Source organism: Chiloscyllium punctatum, chromosome 21 (genome assembly GCF_047496795.1).
Source record: "Chiloscyllium punctatum isolate Juve2018m chromosome 21, sChiPun1.3, whole genome shotgun sequence".
In the NCBI taxonomy this organism is placed as follows: Eukaryota; Metazoa; Chordata; class Chondrichthyes; order Orectolobiformes; family Hemiscylliidae; genus Chiloscyllium; species Chiloscyllium punctatum.
This window is the reverse complement of record NC_092759.1, coordinates 942,477-963,786: the sequence shown is the minus strand read 5'-3', so window position 1 is coordinate 963,786 and position 21,310 is coordinate 942,477. Positions and strand designations below refer to the sequence as shown.

Sequence of the window (21,310 nt, the reverse complement as noted above, 5' to 3'; positions counted from 1 at the left end):
TCAGAAGCTGCAGGGAAAGAGTCAAATTCCTACGCTGTGCTCAGCAATAATTTTACATCTCCTGGTTCAATCTCTAGTCCTCAATGTGAAGGAGTAAAACACCAATGTACCTCTATCTCTTGCTTCAGTGTGGAGTTCCTGAGAGATGTCCTGACCATGTCATCTGTCACAGGGAAGTTTGGTGGGATTTTGTTGCATTTCTCTATCAGGACTGGGTTGAAGCCATTCAAAAACTGGTTACCGAAGAACCAATCCTCCTTCCAATGATGCTTGGCAAACACTGCAAATGAAGGAACAGGGGGTGGGGGTAGAACATAAAGAGCTGGTAGTGCAGAAATAGCAAGATGCCGTTAACAACAACTTAAAGCCAACCCCGTAGAAATCCAAGTGAACGTAGTCATTCCCTCCTCAACAACCAGCCCTACAAGTCAATATTAATCATAGAATCCCTACAATGTATTCAGCCCAACAAGTCCTTACCAACCCTCTGAAGAGCATCCCAACCCAACCCCTACCCTATCCCTGGAAGCCTACATTTCCCATGGCTAATCCACTTCATCTGCACATCTTTAGACTGTGGAAGGAAACTGGAGGACCCAGAGGAAACCTACACTGAGACAGGGAGAATGTGCAAACTCCACACAGACATTCGCCATTGGGAAATGCTAGAACCTAGGTCAACAAGTGGAATCCCATGGCTTTCAGTATTGGGAACTAAACTGTTTTTAATCTAGTTGTTTCGTAATACAGAACTTGAGTATTCGTAAAAAAAGTCACAACGTGTCAAACTATTTGGTCTTGCTCTCATAGAAGCAGAGAAAGTGGGGACAGGAGAAGGCTATTGAACCCTTTGAACCCTTTGAAGCTGACGCCCAACCTCCCCCCCCCCCACCCCACTCCCTACCTCATGAGCAGTGGAAGATAAATAGTTCAGCATATTCAAGGCTGAATTATAGAGTCAACAAGGGAGTCTACAGTTCTGGAGGAGTTAAGCATGCAGGAATCTGGGGTTGAGACCAAACATCAGCGATGATCTTATGCAGTATGCTTGATAGGCTAAATGGACTTTTCCTGCTCCTATTTCTTATGATCTTGTGACCTTCTGAACAACTCCCTTGCTCTCGTCGTCACCTTCAACATTGCAAAGTCATACAGCATGGAAATAGACCCTTCGGTCCAACAAGTCCATTCCAGACATAATCCCAAACTGTCTGCTTCTGGTTCATATCCCTCCGAACATTTCCTATGCATGAACTTACCCAAATGACTTTTTAAATATCCTTTGAATCAGTTCAATGGGACCTTATGTATCCATCTGAGAGGGCAAATGGAGTCTTAGTTTTGTGTTTGAAATGTTTTGCCTTCAGTCTGTCTGTATGTATGACATAGAATCATTGAATTCCACAGCGTGGAAGCAGGCCATTTGGTCCACTGAGTCCACACTGACCTCCGGAGAACAGTCTACCCCCTTCCCTGTAACCCTACATTTCCTATCGTTAACCCACCTAGCCCACACATCTTTTTGACTGTGGGAGGAAACCAGAGTACCCACACTGGCATGGGCAGAACATGCAAACTCCACCCAGGCAGTAGTCCGAGGGTAGAATCAAATCTGGATCCATGGTGCTGTGAGGCAGCAGTGCCAACTACGAAGCTACAGTATAGTAAGTGTACAATGTAAATGTCAAGAGTATTGCAATTGTATGGAGGCACTTGAGACTGGCAAAGCTGAACGGAGACAAGTTGAATTTGACTGCATTCCATAATTTTCTATTCAAACTGTTTTATAATGCATTTTTATGAATTTTATGAATGAGGTATGTTTTGGAGGGGAAACAATACATGGTACAAAACCAGAAAAATATGGTCATCAGTGCGTGTAAACCTGCCCAGTACCTCTTTTCCAACAATGGCTACTCTAAAGAATATTTAATTGGCAATAAAATCTGGAGGTAATTAAAGTTTTCACAGCAATGTAGGTTCTTTCTTTCTATTTGGTCACTTGCTCATCATAAGTGTACTGATGATACCTTAGTGGTACTACCTGCAATGACAAGCTCAACCTCCCCTCTCCTAAATATTGTCAAATTTCCATTACCTGCATTGGAACGGTCGACACAAAAAATGTGATTAAAGTCCTCAACAGTGGTCCAAGAGCATTCCAACTTGTTCACTTTCTCCTTCAGACTGAGTTCTGAAAAGCTAAAGAAATCGTGGTAAGAGCTATTTGTCGTATATTATTATCGTTACTTTGCAATTTGAATTCAAAAGTGGGGAAAAATGAATCTGAGTTTTCCGCTCCGTGAAGGTGACTTGTAACTTTCTAGAAAGGGTCAGAAAGTCACCTTAAACTGTGAAATAAAGGCAATCTTTCCAAGAAAGAGACTTAAGCTAAATGACTCAATCTGCTATATTGGGGAGTTAATTGCAGATCATTTGTTGAGTTTTATCATCTAGCGAAATGAACAGTCAGTGCTACCAGTAAGTTGAATTCAGATGTCATACAATCAGAAGGTCGGTTTTAATTTCTAGATGTCTCCAGGCTGTAAGAATCTCCAAGTTGTTGGAATTGGATAGAAATCCCTCGTCTACCAGTGCTGGAAATAAATCTTAAGCTGTTTCAGTAGTCCAATCAGGGCAGCTTGAAAGAGTTGTGAGTTCTATATTTATGTATCTCTGGGAGAGAAAGAAAAAAATCACATTTGGTGAATGTGCAGGAAGTAGGTTAAGTAAGAATAAAAAGGTCTATTGTCCATGGCATCAAAATGCACTTGCCAACCAATCAGAACTCTCTTCTCATTCAGTATAGGTATTAGTATTAGTTTTCCACATAAATTGGCTCCTTGATCATTGACACAATGAATGCAAGACAAAAAGCTTTGACTAGATGTGTTTTTCTTTTAGTAATATGTGATGAAGTAAGTTTGAAGAGTTAACATAAGAGTAATAATTTATGGGGGTTGAGTATCTGTTAAGAACATTTATGGGAAAAGAGTTAAACCTTTATTGTTGCTGTTCATGAAAAGATCTTTCCAAAGTGTCTTATAGATATATAACTGTTTTTTTTCTTAAAGAAACATGGAAAATTAGAACATAGGAGGAGAAGGAGGCCATATTGGCTCTTCTAGCCTATTTCACTACTCAATATGATCATAGTGATCATCTAACTCAGTGTCTTGTTCATGCTTTCTCCCCCATCCCTTTGGTCCCATTATCCCTAACAGTTATATCTAACTCCTTGAAAATATGCAATATTTTGGCTTCAACCACATTCTGTGGCAGAGAATTCCATAGGCTCACCACTCTCTGAGTAAAAACCTTTTTTTTTTCAAACTCCCTACAGTGTGGAAACAGGCCTTTCAGCCCAACAAATCCACACCAATCCTCCAAAGAGTATCCTACCCAGAACAATTCCCCTATTACTCTACATTTACCCCTGACTAATGCGTCTAACTGATACATCTAGAACATAGAACATAGAAGAATACAGCGCAGTACAGGCCCTTCGGCCCTCGATGTTGCGCCGATCCAAGCCCACCTAACCTACACTAGCCCACTATCCTCCATATGCCTATCCAATGCCCGCTTAAATACCCATAAAGAGGGAGAGTCCACTACTGCTACTGGCAGGGCATTCCATGAACTTACAACTCGCTGAGTGAAGAACCTACCCCTAACATCAGTCCTTTATCTACCCCCCCTTAATTTAAAGCTATGCCCCCTTGTAATCGCTGACTCCATACGTGGAAAAAGGTTCTCACTGTCAACCCTATCTAACCCCCTAATCATCTTGTACACCTCTATCAAGTCACCCCTAAACCTTCTTTTCTCCAATGAAAACAACCCCAAGTGCCTCAGCCTTTCCTCATAGGATCTTCCTATCATACCAGGCAACATCCTGGTAAACTTCCTCTGCACCCGTTCCAGTGCCTCCACATCCTTCCTATAGTATGGCGACCAAAACTGCACACAATATTCCAGATGCGGCCGCACCAGAGTCTTATACAACTGCAGCATGACCTCAGGACTCCGGAACTCAATTCCTCTACCAATAAAAGCCAGTACGCCATATGCCTTCTTCACTGCACTATTTACCTGGGTGGCAACTTTCAGAGATCTGTGTACATGGACACCAAGATCCCTCTGCTCTTCCACACTACCAAGTAGTCTACCATTAGCCCAGTAATCCATCTTTTTATTACTCTTACCAAAGTGAATCACCTCACACTTAGCTACATTGAACTCCATTTGCCACCTTTCTGCCCAGCTCTGCAGCTTCTCTATATCCCGCTGTAACCTGCCACATCCTTCCTCACTGTCTACAACTCCTCCGACTTTCGTATCATCTCTGAACATTATGGGCAATTTAGCATGGCCAATCCACCATAAACTGCACATCTTTGGATTGTGGATGGAAACCAGAGCACCCAGAGGAAACCCACACAGACACAGGGAGATTGCACAAACACAGACAGTCGCCCGAGGTTGAGAATTGAACCCGGGTCCCTGGTGCTGTAAGGCAGCAGCGCTAGCCACCGTGCCGCCAACTTTCTTCTCATCTCAGTCTGAAAATACCTCCCTTTGGTAATTCACGAGCATTTATTTTTGTGTAATAAACTTTGAAGTTCTTTTGTTAAAAGTACACTGGCAGCCTCATGCGAATATACTCAATGACTGACCAACACTGTAAACAAATTGCAAAACAAATCTGACTTGCGTATTGTTACCAGCCGCTGGGATTATATTAAAACAAACACAACAGACAACGCTTAAAAATTGACAAAATAGAGGATTTCAAGACGGTGGGAGGTTTTTGATGGCATGTGGATAGGAAACTGATTCATTGGTGACTGAGCTAAGAACCGGGGCATTTAACAGATTTAAATTGATTGGCAAAGGGGATGAGGAAAATTGATTTCACTCAGGGAGTTGTTGCGTTCTAGAATGTAGAAATGTAGCAAAAGCAGATTTCATTAATGATTTTTAAAATGATTTGGACACAATCTGAGTGTGTGAGACTGAGAATGACTGTTCCTTCAAAGGGCCAGCACAGACACAACAGTCTGAATAACTACTTAAGTTTCGATATTACTCTGATTATTGATCTATCTTTATTGGGCATCTTCCTTGGGATTTGATCTGGGAATGCTGTATAAAGTGAATGCGGGTGTACAAAGGTATCCAGTATCAGACCCTGACTGACTGAGAACTCAGGAATAGTAGCAACAGGATTTGATGGCAGTAGTAACAGTAGTAACATAAATTTGCTGATGATACTAAGCTGGATGGCAGGGTGAAATGTGAGGAGGATGTTAGGAGATTACAGGGTGACCTGGACAGGTTAGATGAGTGGTCAGATGCATGGCAGATGCAGTTTAATGTGGATAAATGTATGGTTATCCACTTTGCTGGCAAGAACAGGAAGGCAGATTACTACCTAAATGGAATCAATTTAGGTAAAGGGGCAATACAGAGAGATCTGGGTGTTCTTGCATACCAGTCAATCAGGGTAAGCATGCAGGTACAGCAGGTAGTGAAGAAGGCTAATAGCATGCTGGCCTTCATAACAAGAGGGATTGAGTATAGAAGCAAAGAGGTTCTTCTGCAGTTGTACAGGGCCCTGGTGAGACCACACCTGGAGTATTGTGTACAGTTCTGGTCTCCAAATTTGAGGAAAGGCATTCTGGCTATTGAGGGAGTGCAGCATAGGTTCACAGGGTCAATTCCTGGAATGGCGGGACTACCTTACGCTGAAAGACTGGAGCAACTGGGCTTGTATACCCTTGAGTTTAGAAGACTGAGAGGGGATTTGATTGAGACATATAAGATTATTAAAGGATTGGACACTCTGGAGGCAGGAAACATGTTTCTGCTGATGGGTGAGTGCCGAACCAGAGGACACAGCTTAAAAATACGGGGTGGACCATTTAAGACAGAGATGAGGAGAAACTTCTTCACCCAGAGAGTGGTGGCTGTGTGGAATGCTCTGCCCCAGAGGGCAGTGGAGGCCCAGTCTCTGGATTCATTTAAGAGAGAGTTGGATAGAGCTCTCAAGGATAGTGGAATCAAGGGTTATGGAGATAAGGCAGGAACAGGATACTGATTAAGGATGATCAGCCATGATCATATTGAATGGCGGTGCAGGCTCGAAGGGCAGAATTGCCTACTCCTGCACCTATTGTCTATTGTCTATTGTCTATTGAATACTGGGCCCAGTACCAAGTCCATTTCCAGCGATTATAGGGCACATCAGTCAGTACCAGGTCACATTTTACTGACCATTGGTTTCGGTGCTAAATTTGCAGCAGTAAACCTGTCATCACAGAATCGCAGAATCGTTACAGCGCAGAAAGAGGTGACATTCCCCTGCCTTCTCCCTGTAATCCTGCACATTCCTCCTTCTCATGTTGACTGTCCAACTCCTTTTTGAAATCCCCAGTTGAAACTGCTTGCACCACGCTCTCAGGCAGCACATTCCAGATCCTAACCACTCGCTGCGTGTTTTGCTTATTTTTCCAATTATATTAATTCCATGCCCTCTGATTCCTGCTCCCTTCATGGAGTGTATCCTTATCCACCCTATTCAATACCTCTCCTGATGTTGAACGTCTCTATCAAATCTCTTCTCAACCTTCTCTAAGGAAAACCATCCCAACTTCTCCAAACCAGGGATGGCATGGTGGCACAGTGGTTAGCACTGCTGCCTTACAGCGCCAGAGACCTGGGTTCAATCCTCACCTTGGGTGACGGCCTGTGTGGAGTTTGTACATTGTCTGCGTGGGTTTCCTCCCACAGTCCAAAGATGTGCAGGTTAGGGTGAATTGGCCATGCTAAATTGCCCCTAGTGTTAGGTGAAGGGGTAAATGTAGGAGAAAGGGTCTGGGTGGGTTGCTCTTCGGAGGGTCGGTGTGGACTTTTTGGGCTGAAGGGCCTGTTTCCACACTGTAAGTAATTTAATCTATCCACATCATTGAAGTTAATTGTCCCTGGAATCATTCTTGCGAATCTTACTGGACCTTCTCCAGTGGCCAGTACTGGACGTAATATTTCAGTTGAGGCTGAATTAGTGTCTTAAACAAGCTCAATGTAATCTCTTTGATCTTGTTCTCCACCCTCCTAACATAAAGTGCTTTCCACAGTGGCTCAGTGACTAGCAGTGCTGCCTCACAGCGCCAGGGCTTGATTCGAGCCACATCCTTCCTGTGTTTGTGTTTCCTCCGGGTGCTCCAGTTTCCTCCTGCAGTCCAAAAATGTGCAGGTTAAGTGGATTGGTCTTGCTATAATTGCCCTGCAGTGTCCAGGGATGTGCAGGCTAGGTGGATTAGCCATGGGAAATGCAGGTTGACGATGATAGTGTAGGTGGGTGGGATCCTCTTTGGAGGGCCAGTGTGGACTTAATGGGCTGAATGGCCTGCTTTCAAACTGTAAGGATTCTATGCTGCCTTTCATCCAGACTGTGATACTTACCTCTCTATCGCGGAGAATTCAAAACCGAGTTCTTTCTCACAACCGAACCTCAAGTCCACAGGGAGATCATCCACTGATAGAGCATCAATACACTTTGGCATTTTCGAGGGTAATTCCCTCCACCTAGAACACAAAGGGAGGAACCATTCGATCATGAGGCGGAGACATGTCTGTATAAATATCAAATTATTGAATTAGACCAGGATTCGGTAGCGTTAATGAAGGTTTAAAATTAAATGGAAAACACTTTCTGGCAACAGCAAGTCCCAGGGAACTGAAGCCAATGAACACATTTTAAATTATAACAGACATTATTACGTCTATATAAAGTTAAGATTTTCATCCTATTTAATCATGTTATCTATTAAAAAGTGCACCTGTCAAGTTTTTGCCTTCCTTTCCATTCACTTTCACATTCTTTCCTAAACTTTTCTTACAACGAGACTACAACACTCTGAGCCCAATTATTCGGTTCAATCACTTGGCTTGATTAAGTCTAATTCAGTTAACTCAGTTGGAGTATTGTGTACTACAGCATATGAAAGAAGCGAATGCAATGGAGAAAGAGTGCAGAGCGCAGAGAGCTCCAGGAAACAGAAACTTCAGATATGAAGAAGTTGGGAGTTTTGAAGAAGACAGACATTTCTCCCTGAGTAGTCGAAGGCTGAGAAGAGATCTGATTAAGGTCTCCAAAAGCAAGAGCAGGCTAGACTGAGTAAGTGTTCCCTCTTATAAGAGTGAGAGGGCATGGATGGGCAAACAAAGCAAGAGGAATGTGAGAAAAGACTTGGTAACATTACAAGTAGTAAGGGTCTGGAATGCACTCCCTGGAAATGTGGTGGAGGAAAGTTCAATTGAGGCATTCATGAGGGGCATTGGATGGTTATTTGGATAGTAATGATGTTCAAGAATAAAGTTGCCAGAGGAAGTGGTGGAAGCTCATACAATTGCAACATTTAAAAGGCATCTGGATGGGTATATGAATAGGAAGGGTTTAAAGGGATATGGGCCAAGTGCTGGCAAATGGAACGAGATTAATTTAGGATATCTGGTCGGCATGGACGAGTTGGACCGAAGGGTCTGTTTCCATGCTGTATATTTCTATGAATCTATGAATCTATGAATAAAGGGATTGGCACAAGGTAATCAAGCCAGACTAGATAATAGAGCTAGTACAGGTAGGAGGGGCCAAATGGCCTCCTTCTGCACTGTGTAATAATTCCAAGATTCTGTCTAGAGACTATTGCATGGGTTGCAAAGCCAATGCTGCTACCTTGTGGTTAGGGCAGTTTGCTCCCCCCATTCCTCTTTCTTTGAATAGGGATAATTGGTGTATAATGGTAGAGGAAAAACACCAGGAACCAATGTTCCCACACCGTTGCTCAGAAATTCAAATTGTTTCTCGGGATTATTGGTTATCCTCTGATTACATTGCTTTCCTGTGAGATTTATTGTTTTAACCGCTTTCTAATGGATTCTTAATTGCATTGAGATTCATTTATATCGGTGCTTATCCTTGATGATAACTTGAATAGATGTGAATCACAGAACGAGAATATTGTTTCAATATGCACAATGTTAACTCAGTTGTATCCATCATCCATATTCGACCAAACAGTTCCAATGTCCTTTAACAAAAATAGAGGCTGCTGGAAAGTTGCAGCAGGACTGGCAGCATTTGTGGAAAGAAATCAGAGTTAACTTTTCACGTCCAGTGACCCTTCTTCAGAGCTGATGGTAGCGAAGAAAAGCATGTTTTTTTTCTGCAGAAGATAGATGTTGGGAAGGGGGAGGAGTATCTTATAGGGGGAGATAGAGCATAATGAGACAGAAAAACAGAGTCATAGAGATGTGCAGCACGGAAATGGACGCTTAGGTCCAACTTGTCCATGCTGACCAGATATATTAAACTCGTCCCAAAACCCAGCATTTAGCCTCTATCCCTCTAAACTCTTCACATTCATATACCACTCTAGACGCCTTTTAAATGTTGTAATTGTACCAGCCTCCACCCTCTGGGGTGGCATGGTGGCTCAGCGGTTAGCACTGCTGCCTCACAGTGCCGGGGACCCACTTTCGATTCCAATCTCAGGTGACTGTCTATGTGGTGTTTGCACGTTCTCCCCGTGTCTGCGTGGCTTTCCTCCAGGTGCTCTGGTTTCCTCCCACAGTCCAAAGATGTGCAGGTTAGGTCAAGTGGCCATGCTAAGTTACTCATTGGGATGTGTAGGTTAGGTGCATTAGTCAGGGGCAAATAGGGGAATAGGTCTGGGAGGGTTACTCTTCGGAGGGTCGGCGTGGACTGGTTGGGCCGAAGGACCTGTTTCCACCCTGTAGGAATTCTAATTCTAGCTCATTCCATACACACACCACCCTCTGCATGATAAGATTACCTCTTTGATCCCTTTTAAATCTTTCCCCTCTCACCTTAAACCTATGCCCTCTCGTTTTGGATTCCCCTACCCTGGGAAAAAACCTTCAGTATTCATCCTATCCGTGCCCCTCATGATTTTATAAACTTCCATCAGGTCACCCCACAGCCTCCAATGTTCCAGGAGGATGAATTCTAGGAGAATGAATAGCCGCTGGCGGCTGCTGAGTTTCCTTCGCACTTCTGCAATTCTTTTCATTTCAGATCGTCAGCATTCACAGTGTTGTGCTTTTATTTGGCTAGTTCTTTGAGGAGGTGACAAGACAGGTCGACGAAGGTCGAGCAGTGGATGTGGTGTATATGGATTTCAACAAGGCACTTGATAAGGTTCCCTATGGTAGGCTCATTCATAAAGTCAGGAAGTATGAGATACAGAGAGATTTGGCTATCTGGATTCAGAATTAGTTGGCTGACAGAAGGCAGAGAGTGGTTGTAAATGGAAAGTATTCTGCCTGGAGGGCAGTGTTGAGTGGGGTCCTGCAGGGCTTTGTTCTTGGGCCTCTGCTCTTTATAGTTTTTATAAGTGACTTGGATGAGGAGGTCAAAGGGTGAGTTAGATGTCGCAAAGGTTGGAGGTGCCGTGATAGTATCGAGGGCTACTGCAGGCTACAGCACAATAGAGACAGGTTGCAGAGCTGGACTGAGAAATGGCAGCTAGAATTCAACCTAGATAAATGTGAAGTGATGCATTTTTGAAGGTCGAACTCGAATGCTGAATATAGGATTGAAGGCAGGATTCTTGGCAGTGTGGAGGCACAGAGGAATCTTGGTGTGCAAGTACATAGATCCCTCAAAGTTGCCACCCAAGTGGATAGGGTTGTTAAGAAAGCATATGGTGTTTTGGCTTTCATTAACAAGGAGGTCAAGATTAAGAGCTGCAAGGTTTTGCTACAGCTCTACAAGTCCTTGGCGAGACCATACTTGGAATATTGTGTCCAGTTCTGGTCGCCCTACTATAGGAAAGATACAGAGGCTTTGGCGAGGGTACAAAGAAGGTTTACCAGGATGCTGCCTGAACTGGAGGGCTTGCCTTATAAAGAGAGGTTGAATAAGCTCAGACTTTTCTCTCTGGAGAGAAGGAGGAAGACAGGTGACCTGATCGAGGTATACAAGATAATGAGAGGAATGGATAAAGTCAATAGCAGAGACTTTTCCCCAGTGCAGGATTGACTGGTACGAGGGGTCATAGTTTTAAGATATTAGGAGAAAGGTATAGAGGAAACGTCAGAGGAAGGTTCTTTATGCAGAGTTGTGAATGCATAGAATGCGTTGCCAGCGGTGATGGTGGAAGCAGAGTCATTAGGGACATTTAAGTGACTGCTGGACATGCACGTGGATAGCAGTGAGTTGAGGGGTGCTTCGGTTAAGTTGTTTTATTTTACATTAGGATTAACCCTCGGCACAACTTTGTGGGCCAAAGGGCCTGTTCTGTGCTTTTCTATGTTCTATGTTCTGTTACCGATAGAGCTGTTGTTTCTCCCATAGTTCATTCTTACGATAACACTGGAACAAGGGTCCATCATCATAGATTCTTTTAGCTGAAACAGAACATGCGTTTGTTAATTACAAAAGGCAATAACCAAGGAAGACTGAGAACTTGGGAGGTTTAACAACTATACAAAGAGAATCATTGATTTTAGGAAGGTTTTATGACTTTAAATCTAATTCAGGCATTTAGACTGTTTATACACAGAATAATGGGCGGCACAGTGGCACAGTGGTTAGCACTGCTGCCTCACAGCGCCAGAGATCCGGGTTCAATTCCCGCCTCAGGCGACTGACTGTGTGGAGTTTGCACGTTCTCCCCATGTCTGCGTGGGTTTCCTCCGGGTGCTCCGGTTTCCTCCCACAGTCCAAAGATGTGCAGGGCAGGTGAATTGGCCATGCTAAATTGTCCGTAGCGTTAGGTAAGGGGTAGATGTAGGGGTATGGGTGGGTTGCGCTTCGGTGGGGCGTTGTGGACTTGTTGGGCCGAAGGGCCTCTTTCCACACTGTAAGTAATCTAATCTAATGGACACTCGGGAATGAGTTACAGACTAAAGCCAACTGAATGGTTCATTTCAGAAACTTTTTTTAAAAATTTTGGGTATTGTCAGATAGGCCAGCATTTATTGCCCATCCCTAAATGCCCAGAGGGCGGTTAGGAGTTAAGCACATTGGGTCTGGAGTCACATGTATCCCAGACCAAGTAAGGACAGCAGATTTCCTTCCCTAAAAGGCATTGGTGAATCAGATGCTTTTTTTTAAAAGAACAATAGTGGTCCCCATAACGCTAGCTTTGCACTTAAGTTTTTGATTGAATTTAAATTTCCTCATCCACCTTTGAGGGATTTGACCATTTCGGCAGCGGAGGTTCTGAATCACTAGGCCAGTGACATGACCATTACAGCACCACCTCCCCTGGTAATGCTCTACAATGGGAAGGTGGGCAAACCGAATCTTATCATGGGTTTGGAATGGGTGACATACAAACTCCGATTTCGTGAGGCAGTCAAACGATGGAATTATACCAATTGAATGTGTTGGCAAATCGGTGCCTCTACCCAGGGGAGCTGCACTTGTAGAGAGATGTGACAAATAAAGTTGCACACCTTTGGAATAAATTTCAGGCCCAGGAGCTTAATTTAGATGGTGTAGAGAAAATGTCCCGTAGCGTGCCTGGAATGGAAGATTTGCCTTCAAAGGTGTTGCCCGTCAGATAAGGCTTTAAACCAAGGTTATGTCACATGGGTGTGATAGGCCCCATGCACTACATCTATGAAGAGCAGGGGAGGTCTCTTTGGCATCCTGCCAATATCTATTATTCCATCAGAATCAACAAAAGAATGATTATCTGGTCATTCTCTCCCTGAGGAACATGCTGTGTGTAAATTGTTTTGGGAAGGGCTCTGTGAGAATGCATGTTACTTCCATGCTTTGCTTCTCAACGATCCCTGGATTTTCCGACTGACCTGTTCCTTCCCGGAGTCTTACGGTATGGTTGGCCAGCCACTTGTAGCAGGGGAAATGGAAGGTGTTGCCCTCGGGGATCTCCACCGTCACACAGCAGCAGAACCAGTAATCTTGGAAGTTGAACAAAGTTACTTCCAGCTCCACAAAATTAATGCTCCCAAGGTTCCAGTCACTTGCAATTTCATAGTGATCCACCTGCAAAGTGAGGGCGAGGAAGTGAACAGCATGTCAAGAAGCTCCAGTCACTAATTGGATTCTGATTGTCGGGTTGGTATTCCATCAAGAGGTTGGTTCTGATTATACGGAAGAAATTGGGATGCTGGGACCAGCTGTCTGTTTCTCTTCACTCACAAGGAGTGCTGGAAAGATATTTGCCTCTTTCATGCAGACAGTCCGGAAAGAACAGGTAGGTAGTGCAGGAGTCTCCTGGGGCCCCACACACTAACCCCTATTCCACTTTGGGAGCTGAATGAGGGCACTGGTAACTCGGAGTAATGCAGTCAGAGCCCAGCTTCTGGGAGCACAAACGGCTTGACTGCACAGGGTGGGAGGAAGGAGAAAGGAAGGGCAATTGTGATGGGGGATTCTTTAGTTAAGAGTAATAACCAGGTAATTATACGAGGGGATTTCAACTTTCCCCAACATAAATTGGGATTGTCAATAATGTAGAGGATTTAGAGGGGGCACATTTCTTGAAATGTATCCAGAGAGTTTTTTGCATCAACACATAGAATACCCAACGAGGGACAGTGCAGTGCTGGATCTGGTTCTGGGGAAAGAAGTCAGAAGAAAGGTTTGGTGTGGCAGCAGGAGAACATTTAAGTGATAGCAACCACAACATGGCAAGGTTCAAATTTGTTCTGAAAAGATGGGGGTCTGCAAAAGATGGCTTTAGATTGGGGGGAGGGCAGGTTTCATTAAATTAAAGGCAGGATCTGACCACAGAAGACTGGGAACAGCTTCTTGCAGGTAAGTCTACAGTGGAGCTAGTGGGAGGAGAGGAGGCGTTCAAAAAGGAGGTGGGGTGTATACAGGTCCAACATGTACCTTTAAAGGGAAATGCATGAGCAGTAAGTTCTGGGACAATTCAGGACTGGACAAAGAAAAGTAGAGCTCATAGCAAGTCCAAAGGGAGCAATTCAGCTGTGGCCCTAGAGGAATGCAGGAAGTGCAGGAGGGAATTTAAGAAAGCAATTAGAAGAGCAAGAAGGGGGCATGATAAAAGACTTACTAACGGGATTAGGGAGAAAAGAAAATGTTTTTATAAATACATTAAAGGAAAGAAGTTAACCAAGGAAAGAGTAGGACCCATTAGGGACCAAGGGGGCAACCTGTGTGAAGCCGCTGGATATTAGAAGAGGATTGAATGAATACTTCTCTTCGGTCCTCACTCTAGAAGAGGAGAACGTAGGTACGGAATTCAGAAAAAGGAACTTGCACAGTTTAACTTAGGATATGGAGATGTATTGGAAGGCACTGTCGGGCTTAATATCAGGCAAATCCCCTGACCTGGATGAATTGTTTCGTAGACTGCTGTGGAAGGTGAGGCAGGAAATTGGAGGGGTTCTGACACAAATTTTTTTATTCCTCTCTGGCGGCAAGGAAGGTGCCAGAGGACTGAAAAACAGCTAATGTTGTTCCACTTTTTAAGAGGGGTAGTAAAGATGAACCAGGAAATTACATGATTTGGAGGTGCCGGTGTTGGACTGGGGTGGACAAAGTTAAAAATCACACAACACCAGGTTATAGTCCAACAGGTTTATTTGGAAGCACTAACTTTCAGACCACTGTTCCTTCTTATTTAGGGAAGGATATAAATATATTGAAGACAGTTCAGAAGGGATCTACTAGATTGATACATGGGATGAATTAGTTCCATCCAACTCATTCATGCTGACCAGGTTTCCTAAACTAAACTAGTCTCATTTGCCTGAGTTTGGCCCATATCCCTCTAAATTCTTCCTATCTATGTACCTGTCCAATTGTCATTTAAATACAGCAGTTGTACTCACCTCTACCACTTCCTCTGGAAGCTTGTTCCATTTAGGCCCCTCACACATTTTAAAATCTTTCACCTCTCACATTAAACCTGTGCTCTCTAGTTTTGAACTCCCCTACCCTGAAAAAAAGACCTTGGCGATTTACCTGAAAAATGCCCCTCATGATTTTATAAACCTGGACGTGGTCACTCCTCAGCCTCCAACCTCTAGTGAAAAAAGTCCTGGCCTATCCAGCCTCTCCTTATAACTCAAAACTTCCAGGTTCTGTCACATCCTTGTTAACCTTTTTTTTTGCAGAGATTCCAGTTTGATAGCATCCTTCCTGTAGGGGGTGACCAGAATTGTATGCAGTGCTCCAAATAAAAACCTCAACAATGTCTTGTGCAGTGGTAATCTGACATCTCAATCCCTGTTATGGGTGCTCTGAACGATGAAGTCAAATGTGCCAAACACCTTCTTCACCACTCTATCAACCTGTGACACCACTTTCGAGGAATGATGTAATTGCACCCCTAAGCCTCTCTGTTCTCATATTATGAGGACAGGCTGAGAGTATAGAAGAGTGAGGGTTGACTTGATTGAAGGGTATAAGATACTAAACGGTCTTGTTAATGTGGATGAGGGAACATATTTTTTCGTGTAGGTCAGTTGAACACATCCATGTCAATGCAGGTTTCCCAAACTAAACTAGTCCCATTTGCCTGAATTTAGTCCATAGCCTTCGAAACATTCCCTCTTCATGTACCTGCCAAATGTCTTTTAAATGTTGGAATTGTACCCACCTCTATCACCTCCTCTGGCAGTTCATTCCACATAGGAACTACCCTCTCTGAAAACAAATTGCCCTTCGGGTCCCTTTTAAATCTTTCTCCTCTCACCTTAGAATTTCATTGCATCTAAGGACTATTGTGGCACACATGCAAATCTTTCAATTCAAAATTATTTCTCCAATCGAAGCACCGAATGATATTGATCGCGACAAGCTGCTGATTTCTGCTGGTATATATACTCACAGTTCCCCGTTTCAAGTCATTGTGCAGCCATCTGTTCACACTAGCCTTGTGACTCTTCTCCCTCTCTCCGATCAGGGTGCAGAAGACATAACTCTTGGTTCCTGCACACAAGTCTGTCCCAGTCTCAATCATGACTTTGTAAGTGATCATATTCTAGCACTGGCAGAAATTCCAGCCTCTGACGGTGTGGCAAGGAAAGCAGATGCAGTGTTTATATATTAAACAGAAAAGGAAACCAGGGATTTTTCTGGGGAAACAGCTGACATGCCATCTCACAGGAAATTCTGTTCTAACTGTTTCAACATCAGGCAGGGAGGAGGGACAGAATAGAGGTGGTTCACGTTGTGCGTTCGATATTGGAGTGCCCCTCAAATGTGGGTAGGACCCTGCCCCTTCCTTTATCATTGTCTTCTCCACATTTGCTTTCTGAATCTCGCGCTCCTATCCCACCATCACTGTTGTGAGAATCGATCTTTCTCCCCTAATCTGCCTGTTCAAGGAGATCATGCACAGGTCTTGCACCTGGACCTCCTGGCTCAGAGTCATGGGCACTACCACCATCACCCTGTCTCTGAGCCATAATAATCATATATCAATACAAAAGTCCCACCTTCTCAACCTTGCCCTTGGCATGGTGACCCTCAGGCTAAACCACCACCATTGGAACTCTCAGAAGTAAGGACCCCTACCACTGCATCACACGTGCCCGAGCTAATAATCAGTTGAGGGTCAGATAATCCAAGGGTGAAAATTTAAGGCAATTGGCCCAACAGCCAGGAACAATGTGAGACAAAGCACCTCTTCAGTAAGTGATCAGGATTTGGAGTGATAGAGCAGAATCTTCCCAAGCCTTGAATGATACGATGTTGGGAAAATAGTTGGGAAAATTGGATGAGCATCCAGCAATGAGCTTCTCATTGTTAAGAGTATGAGGTTCTGATTTCCAATCAGATTCTTGCTAGTGAGTGGCGAGAGACCTATTTGCACTTATTGTCTTGCATTACCATCCTCAATATTGATCAATCTCACTTCATTGATTTGCAGTTACCCATTCAACCGCCCACCACCAGGAAACTAGAGGTTGAGAACTCCTTGTGAAAGCCAGGAGTGGCCACTGGGCAACTGCTTGCTCCTACAGTCCTTCAGCTTGGATACCCACTAGCAACACCTCAGGACACACTCCACAGGCAGTGACCATGTACACCCCATGTGCATGGAGTCTGGCATCAGGCAGCTACCAGTCTAAATGCATCCTGATTGGCATCTCTCTGGTTCATGTACAGTGCCGCACTTTGGAGCAGACCAGCTCTTCTCAATGCAGGCAGGGAGTGGCACCCAGCTCCTGGACCAGGCTGCAGCTCAGGGTTCCTCTTGGCACTCACTCACGTTATGCATTACCTAGATTCTCTTACAATCTCCTCCTTGCCTATCTTTGCTTTGCTGTCACCCAGCCTGAGCTAAAAGACTAACAGTGTTTCTGTTGTGCCTAGCACTTTAGCATAGGCACAACAACAGGCAACCTATCAGTCAAGAGGGTGGACATATTGCAATAGGACTTCAGGCTATATCCATCTCACACCGGCCCCATCATAGAATCCCCACAATGTTGAAGCAGGCAATTCCACCCATCGAGTCCATACCAACCCTCCAAACAGGGTCTCTCCCAGATTCATCCCTCCACCCTATAGCCCTACATTTCCAATGATTAATCCTCTGAGCCTGAACATCCTGGACACAATGGGCAATTTAGCGTGGCCAATCCAGCTAACCTACACATCTTCGGACTGTGGAAGGAAACCCACACGGACACAAGGAGAACATGCAAACACCACACATAGACAATCCCCGAGGATGGAATTAAACCTGGGTCTCTTGCACACTGAGGCAACAGTGCTAACCACTGAGACACTGCGCCACTCCCAACCAGTCGATGGTGGCCCAGAGAGAGAGAGCAGTAATGTTTGGAAATGAAGGGACTGATCCTCCATTTTGAAGTGTACAAAATTACGTTGGTACTTTCACCAATTTTATGGGGTTTTCCTTTGGGGGATACCCTCACCAGCCTCACCTCACACCCCTTTCATCTCATTCGCCACCATATCCTTCAATTCTTTCCTGCACTTGCATCTACGTGGCAAACAAACTGCACATACTTTTAGAAAATGGTCATGTCTCAAAATCTGAGGGGAGCGGCCACAGAGTCATACAGCACAGAATCAGAGCCTTAGGCCCAACTAATCCATGCTGACTAGATTTCCCAATCTAAACTGGTCCCATTTGCCAGCATTGTGCCCATATCCCTCTCAACCTTTCCTATTCACATACTTGACCAAATGTATTTTAGACGTTGCAGCTGTAACCACATTTACCAGATCCTCTGGCAGCTTATTTCACACACCCACCGCCTTCTGTGTTAAAAAGTTGCCCCTTAGGTCCATTTTAAATCTTTCCCCTCTCACCTTAAACCTATGCCCTCTAGATTTGGCCTCCCCTACCCTGGGGAAAAGACCTTGACCATTCACCCTATCCATGCCCCTCATGACTTTATAAACTTCTATAAGGTAACCCTTCAACCTCCAACACTCCAGGGAAAATAGCCTGAGGTAGCCTCTCTCTGTTGCTCAAACCCTCCAACCCCAGCAACATTTTTTTTCTGCACCTTTCCAAGTTTAACACCATCCTTCATGTAGCAAGGAGACCAGAAATTGAATGCGGTATTCCAAACGTTGTCTGACCAAAGTCCTGTACAGCCACAACATGACCTCCCAACTCCTGTACTCAATGCACTGACCAATAAAGGCAAGCAAACTAAATGCCTTCTTCACCACCTTGTCTACCAATGGCTCCACCAAGGAACCATGAACCTGCACCCCAAGGTCTCTTTGTTCAGCAACACTCCAAAGGACCTTACCATTGAGTGTATAAGACCTGTCCTGATTTGGTGGCGATTGGAAGTACCATGCTGGGATGCAGCGGATATTACAGTTGTCAAGGGGGAGGGGCAACAAAATATAAGGTGGGGTGGATGATAGAGCATTGAAGGAAAAGGGATAATACGGAGTTGGGAAGTCACTGACAGTTTGAACTACTAACCTGATATGTTTACTCAATACAGGTAAAGAAGGGAGGTGAAGGTTTCTATAGATCAGATGGGGGTAGCAGGAGGGGCCTTCACCTTAGATTAAAACACCCTCACTATTGACCCTCTATCAGGTCTCCTCTCAGCCTTCTCTGCTTTAAAGAAAACAACTGGCGCTTATCCAGTCTCTCATCACAGCAAAATCGCACCATTCCTGAAGAGGGAACATGTATATTTGCAGAGCATCCAGAGGAAACCCACACAGAAACGGGGAGAATGTGCAAACTCCACACAGACTGTCACCAGAGGCAGGAATCAAACCCGGGTCCCTGGTGCTGTGAGGCAGCAATGCTAGCCACAGATGGGAAATGCAGTAATGGGCTTGGATAAGATGCTCTTTGGACGGTCGGTGTAAATTCAATGGGCTGAATGTCCTGTCTAAGATTCTATGATTCTAACTGGTACAGTGGTCATTGACAGAAATTGTGCAAAAGTACACTAAGATCAGCCTTTGATAACTTGTGATCATCTGGTCTTTGTCCAGGGACTGTCGTTTCATGGAAAGTCTATTCTATGTCGACTTTCTGTTCCCATTTCTTATTTTTTCTTGCAGAAAAATGACTGTGAAGCAGAGCAGTGCCAAGAGACCATTGGGTTACAATGTTCTCACTTTCCCCTTCAGGTTTTTACACAGTTAAACTTTGCCTTTATTCAGCACCTTCCATCACAATCCTTTACATGCTGATTCCATTCAATCTGTTTTGTTTAGTGCCTCCTCTCTGCCTTGGCCAATTCACATACATTTTCAGGGCCTCTCAATCTGGGAGAGTGGTCGTTTACTTTACAATCTGTGCTCATGCCACCCATACGTGCAGGAGTCTGAAGATATACAAGAGGTGGAGGTTCTAGCATGTTAAGAATACATTCCCAGTGGCAGTAACTGGCAGTGAGCAGTTAGCTCAGTTGGCTGGAATGCTGATTTATAGTACAGAATGAGACAAGCAGCACAGATTCGATTCCTATCCCAGCCAAGGTCAACTGTGAGTCTGTGGAAGAGAGAGAAAACAAGAGTTAACGCTTCAAATCTGAGATGACACCATGTCAGAGCTCAATAAACAATATTTCTTGTTGCTTTGATGTGACATGGACGTTTCTGGATCTCCACAGGACTTGCCATGATCTGTGGACATTTTCTCATAGCGGGTGCAGTGCCGAACATTTGACTTCCCAATGCCCGTCCTGCCTAATTCTCTCACAATCCAAGAAAGGGAAGGATTGCCCGTTATCCTAATACTGTGACCTCTCGTTCCCCACATGGGGAAACATCTTCTCTGTGTTTCCCTTGTCAATTCCCATTAGTGTGTTCTAGACAATTAGATCGTCTCTCATTATTCTGGAGAGCATAGGTCTAAACTGCTCAATCTCACTGCGTAAGACAAACCCCTCAATCTCAGGAATCAATCAAGTCTGCTCAGAACTGCCTCCAATGCAACTTCATCTCTTCTCAAATCAGAGGATCAGAATTTTTATGAAATACTCCAGATGTACCTGTACATGTGTGTATTTGTATGTGTGTGTGTAAATGAGTGTGTCTGTGTTTGTGTGTGTATTTTGAATTTTTGGGGATTTATATGTGTGGTTCTGTATTTGGGTGTTTATATCACTGTGTATATCTGTCTTGCAATGTTTCTGTGTGTGGCTGTATGCACGTGTGTGTGTGTGAGAGAGAAAAAAATGTGTGTGTCTGTTTGAGAGAGAGTGTGTATGTGTGCAAGTGAGTGTGTGGAAGAGAGAGGGTATGGTGGGTACGTGAGATTGACAGTGTGTGAGAAAGAGAACATAAGTGTGTTTCTGTGTGTGTGTTTGTGAGAGTTTGTGTGTGGATGTGAGGACAAGGGGGCATCAGTTTAAGATTACAGGGGAAAGAATAAAAGGGAACCTGTGGGTCAAATTATTTACACAGAGGGTGGGACACATATGGAATGAGCTGCCAGTGGAAGTAGTTGAGGTGGGTACGTTAACAACATTTAAAGTGCATCTGGACAAATACATGGATAGGAAAGGATTAGAAGGATATGGGCCAAGTGCAGGGAAATGGAGTTCGTGTGAATGGACATTTTAGTTCCATGGACCAGTTTTGGCTGAAGGGCCTGTTTCCATGATGTAGGGCTCTGGTTCAATCACTCTATGACACAGTTAGGCAGCATTGTAGACAATGCAGATTGATGGACAGAGTGAATGGGTAAAGCTGTGTTAGATGGAGCTCAGTGCAAGCAAGTGTGTGGCTATCAGGTTGGAGTACAAACAGGGAGCACAAAGGAGGTTTACAAGAATGATTCTGGACATCAGGGGTTACATTCTGAGGAGA

The 21,310-nt window shown here is 44.3% G+C and overlaps 1 protein-coding gene across 1 annotated transcript in view; it reads right to left on the bottom strand.

The window, feature by feature from the left end:
• Positions 1-16,013, bottom strand: part of LOC140492352 (polyunsaturated fatty acid 5-lipoxygenase-like) — a 34,263-nt gene extending 18,250 nt beyond the window's left edge. Inside the window, exons 1-7 of the mRNA XM_072591273.1 lie at positions 15,864-16,013; positions 12,850-13,045; positions 11,358-11,436; positions 7,468-7,590; positions 2,120-2,202; positions 2,045-2,068; positions 111-280 (exon numbers count right to left, since the gene is read on the bottom strand). Of these exons, the coding sequence (XP_072447374.1) occupies positions 111-280; positions 2,045-2,068; positions 2,120-2,202; positions 7,468-7,590; positions 11,358-11,436; positions 12,850-13,045; positions 15,864-16,013 (825 nt within the window). The remainder of the gene's footprint in view (positions 1-110; positions 281-2,044; positions 2,069-2,119; positions 2,203-7,467; positions 7,591-11,357; positions 11,437-12,849; positions 13,046-15,863) is intronic.
• Between the last annotated feature and the right edge of the window lie 5,297 nt (positions 16,014-21,310).